The 5,032-nt window shown below is 43.8% G+C and overlaps 1 protein-coding gene across 1 annotated transcript in view; it reads left to right on the plus strand.

The window, feature by feature from the left end:
• The window catches only part of LOC123045313 (2-oxoglutarate dehydrogenase, mitochondrial), a 6,579-nt gene extending 4,659 nt beyond the window's left edge, over positions 1-1,920 (plus strand). The window contains exons 6-9 of the mRNA XM_044468316.1: positions 380-508; positions 606-821; positions 921-1,044; positions 1,402-1,920. Of these exons, the coding sequence (XP_044324251.1) occupies positions 380-508; positions 606-821; positions 921-1,044; positions 1,402-1,640 (708 nt within the window). The 3' untranslated portion in view covers positions 1,641-1,920. The remainder of the gene's footprint in view (positions 1-379; positions 509-605; positions 822-920; positions 1,045-1,401) is intronic.
• The last annotated feature ends 3,112 nt before the right edge of the window (positions 1,921-5,032 follow it).

Raw genomic sequence — 5,032 nt, forward strand, 5'->3', positions numbered from 1 at the left:
CTTTCTTGCTTATTATGCATGTTAATTGTGCAACATTTGTATTGTGCTTCCTGTACTTCTGAGTTCTGACTAGAAAGTTGCAACTACACCAGACTTGATTCTTAGTTGGACTTCTGTATCATGCAATTTATGGGTTGTACTTCACAACACGTGGGAGCCAAAATCCATGTAGTATTGGTGAAGCATTTTGAAGTATAGTTCATTGAAATACTTACCAGATATGTTAAATTGCATATTTTGTTAATATAAATAGAAACCTGCAGAACCAACAAATTCTGCAACTATGAAGTTTCTTTCCTAGGCCTGGGTCATGGAGATCTTAAATGCTGCTACCTTTTGGTTTAGCTATATTCCTTTTTAAGATTGTCCATTATTGCAGATGAGTGACGATAACCCCTATGTTATACCTGAGATGGATCCAACACTGAGGAAGCAAATCCAGGAGTGTAACTGGCAGGTCGTGAATGTGACAACTCCTGCAAACTATTTCCATGTGCTGCGTCGCCAGGTGAATATAATAATACAACCTCCCTACCCCCACGCCTTCCTCCTGCCCTTCATAACCATCTTTCGATGCGTTAACCTGTATCTTCCTCTGTTTGCAGATACACCGGGATTTCAGAAAGCCTTTAATTGTGATGTCTCCAAAGAATCTCCTTCGTCACAAGGACTGCAAATCCAGTCTATCTGAATTCGATGATCTTGCTGGTCACCCTGGATTTGATAAGCAAGGGACACGCTTCAAGCGTCTAATAAAAGACCGGAATGACCATAAGGACCTTGAGGAAGGAATCAGACGTCTAGTTCTTTGTTCTGGAAAGGTAGGTTATGTTATACTTGCTGGAAGCTATACGTCCAACAAAGATGCAAACTTAGCTTCTTCACCTACTTATTTTATAACTAACTTTGTTATGATCTAGGTGTACTATGAATTGGATGAAGAAAGAAAGAAGTCGGATTCCAATGATGTTGCGATATGTAGAGTTGAGCAGCTCTGTCCATTCCCCTACGACCTCATTCAGCGTGAGCTGAAGAGATATCCAAGTACGTGGCAAAAAATACCTTGCTCAAATATTTCCATTGCGTCGCTATATCGAGTAGTCCTTTTTCTCTTCGTGAAAACATACAAGGCTTGCATGTAGGGAGAGAAACTCTTCTATTTTACATGCCAATTTTATTTGAAATGGGGTACAGAACAATAGGAAGTGATCGTTCTAGTAGTGGAGGACTATGCATTTTATTAACCAGGATACCTATTTCTAGTTTGGAAAAAACAACACATTTTTGTTGATCCAGTACACTTGTGGGCATGAGAATACCTCATATTGTTTGCCCACCAAAAAGATGATGAAGCCTAGCAGCACTAAAAGTATATACTGTCTGCGTGTTTCTGTTTTGCAGATGCCGAGATTGTTTGGTGCCAAGAAGAACCGATGAACATGGGGGCGTATACCTACATCAATCCTCGCCTGCTGACCGCGATGAGGGCGCTCGGTCGTGGCAGCATAGATGATATCAAATATGTCGGAAGGGCCCCATCTGCAGCCACAGCTACAGGTTTCTATACTGTCCATGTGCAGGAGCAAACCGAGCTGGTGAAGAAGGCGCTGCAGCGAGACCCCATCAAGTCTCCGTTTTGAACATGTAGATTCTTTGCATAGCCATCATAACTTCTGATCTCCTACCATGCAGAAAAACAACAGATCTAAATTACACCTCTTCAGCATTTGGTGAATAATCGTTACGAATGTGTGGTACCACCGCACGTTAGAAACGGTCTGAGGTCTATTTTGAGTGCATAATTTTTTCCCCGTCAAAGCTTTTTTGTCTACATCCTTCTGTTTTTCTGGGTGCTAAGGTTAAACAAGCTGTATCCAGTTCTCGTTTTGCCAATAAAGAAGTGTACCCAGTACTGATGTATGTATGTCCTACGAGACGGTACATCTTACTGCTGTGCCTAGCATATGATTCCAGTCTGTCTCTCTGAAATACATGGAAAGAAGAAGCAACACACCATCTCCCAGGCCAATTATATATGTGGCACATGCTTTCGTCACCAGACATGCGTTAAGCAGGCTTCTTGTGTTATTGTTATGTCTGAACTGGCCGTTTTCTTTCTTTCCATTTCTTTTTTAGATGGAAGATCCGTGACTTGCCTGATAGATCCATTTCTTTTTTGAAAAAAGAAAATTTCAATCTTGTAACCCTCACTGGGAGCGCCTTGGGCATCCAACAACGAGAAACTGGATTGGGGCCGCCTGGGCCTCCCAATGGGCCGAGGGCCATAGCACTACCAGGCCCCTGGGACGAACGCGCACTTACACAAGCAAAAGGACACCCTCAAGGGAAAAGAAAGGGAAAAGGACGATCCCACGCTTCGACTCCCAAAAAACAAAAAATTGCCTAAAAAGCCGCTTGATGTTTAAGAACAGGAAGACAGATAGCAAATGCAGTGTTCGTACACTCATTAATGGAGCTTAAGGCAAGGACCAGCTGTACAAATCCAAGCGTGATTTCTCTGTCAGTACTGTCCGGACAATGATAATCACTTGGTCCTTCCCAACTGGCTCTTGTTTGTGTCCCTTGCATAAAGCACTCATTCATTGAACGGCGGCTCCGTGGGTGCATCTTCAGATTTAGACACCGACAGACCCATTTATCGTCGGAGGATGTGTGGACGTGTATCTTCATCGGATTTCATGGGATTCGGTCGATGCTGGTCTTCAATGGATCTATCTGGATCCAGTTCTCATTCGTCTTCATTCGTGTGGTTATAGGTTTGATTTTTCTGATCTACGACTCTTCATCGCCGATGGTTGCTTCTCTGGTGCTCTGGTCCTTTGAGGCCGTAGCACGACGATTTTCGGACCGTCTACTATAATAAGGTTTGTCCGATTCCAGTGAAGGAGGGTGATGACGGTGGCGTGTCTTCGGCTCGCTCCAGTGCTTCTAGTCGTCACTAGGTAGTCCATGAAGGTTGTAATTTTCATTACCTCTAGTCTTTTTTTACTGTCATGATTGATCATGAATAGATTGGAAAGTTCTCTCGCAAAAAATAATACTACATGAAGACTATGTTATGTATTAAAGCAAATAAAACTAGGTTTAACGAGTTTTCCTTGTAACACCAAAATGCAAAGGAAGTGAGTCTGGCTCGCTTGGTCGGGGACAGAATGTACATCGCCCCATCATCTTGGCTTCCGTTTCTATTGGGAAACAGTACAAGCAAACAAGGAAAAAATGCAAAGACAAATGTTATTTACGAAACATCTTTTTTGTAGGCCATTTACTTCAGTCTATAGTTTATATATAGTTCCTACAAACATGACACTCACAATATAAGGAATGTTGTACGAAGGTAGAGTTGACTCTCGAGCTACGAACAAAAAGGCTATGAAGGTACAGCTCAAGCATTATACAACATGGTGGCTATAAACAAAGATCTTACAACATACTGTATGCCCAAGCAAACGGTGTCTTTGATGTCTCGTATTTTTGTAGATAAAGAAAAGGAAGTAGTAGATGCAAATTGCTTTTATTTCCAAACACGCACCAAGATCCACTGTAGCAGGAGCCACAGTTCGGAAACAAGAAGGGACAGGTCCTTTGCCTGCACGGACGCGCTATTAAAGGCAAAATAAAATAACCTTCCGGAAAATGACACTGCACATAATGCCTGCCTGCTCCAGTCCGGTGAAAGTTTGCAGGGCACTGTGTAGTGTATGCATGTGAAAGGACAGCTCGCTACTACTACTACTATGGTAAATTCATCAATCAATGCTCGCCGGTCCGGTACTCCAGTTGGTAGTCGTAGTAAAACCCCAATCTGATATCGAGACCTGAAAACCAACCAGTACTCCTTCCAAATAAGAAAATAAAGGTAGGAGTACTAGCATCCCCGCCGTTCGTTTTTCTAGCCGTTGCAGTTTAATTAATTGGTATACAACCATTATCATTCTTAATCTGCATGACCGTGCTGTCCACAAGGCGTGCATGCGCCAAAACATCCTTATTTTTCTGCCAGTTTTAAGGTGAGTGAGTGACTCCTTTCCATTTGCTTTTTTTAGGGTACCTTTCCATTTGCTGTAAAATTGAATGTACCGCGATTGACTTTTTGAAGAAAAGGCGAGAGCCCGGCTTTATAAATAAAGCCATGCGGCAGAGTACCACATAATGCATCCAAGAGTTCATCGAACAGAAATGTAAGTTCAAAGGCGCGCAGGCCAAAACCACACATAACTGGCATGCAGGCCAACAACCTACTGCTACGGACGGGATCCAAAACATGACGATCAGGCGAAGGTAGTAGATGACATCAAGCTTGCCGACGCCCGAACCTTGTTGATCAACTCCTCCAAACCGCCCACATCTGCTGGCTTAGTCAATAATTTCCACTGCTGCAAGAAGATAGACATTTTAAACAAGACATCAGCTGGCTTGTTAGGGAAGACACCCTCAATGGTGAACTTGTTCATAATAGTCCAAAGTGACCAACATAGGGCCCCCAACCCGATCAAGAAGAGCCTCTTTGTACGACCTTGAATAGTATCGGTTAGGGTCCGAAGATCCGTAAAAGAGGTAGGGGCCCAAGAGACATTCATCCACGATCTGACCCCTCCCCAGGCCAACTTTGCCAGAGGGCAATCGAGAAAAATATGATTGGTATTCTCCACAGCAGAGCATAAAGCACAAAAGGCCGAACCAGGCCCATTCCTCTTACGAATCTGGTCAGCCGAAGGCAAACAACCTCTAATGGCCTGCCAAAGGAAGATCTTAATCTTAGGTGGGATTATAGCCGCCCAGACCTGTTTAAACTTAGACGTGGGAGAGCCATCAATGAGCCTAGCATAGACAGACTTGACCAAAAAAACACCCGAGGTGGTGTGGGGCCAGGTCACTGAGTCCTCCTCCTCTGAGAGACGAGGGAACAAGGCAGCAAGCCGATGCCAGTCCTCCAATTCTTCAGGAGAGAGGGTTCTCCGGAGACCCAAGCCCCAGCCCTTGCATGAGAGCTCAGAGATTGAGATCCCAG

Source organism: Triticum aestivum, chromosome 2B, assembly GCF_018294505.1.
Source record: "Triticum aestivum cultivar Chinese Spring chromosome 2B, IWGSC CS RefSeq v2.1, whole genome shotgun sequence".
Classification (NCBI taxonomy): Eukaryota; Viridiplantae; Streptophyta; class Magnoliopsida; order Poales; family Poaceae; genus Triticum; species Triticum aestivum.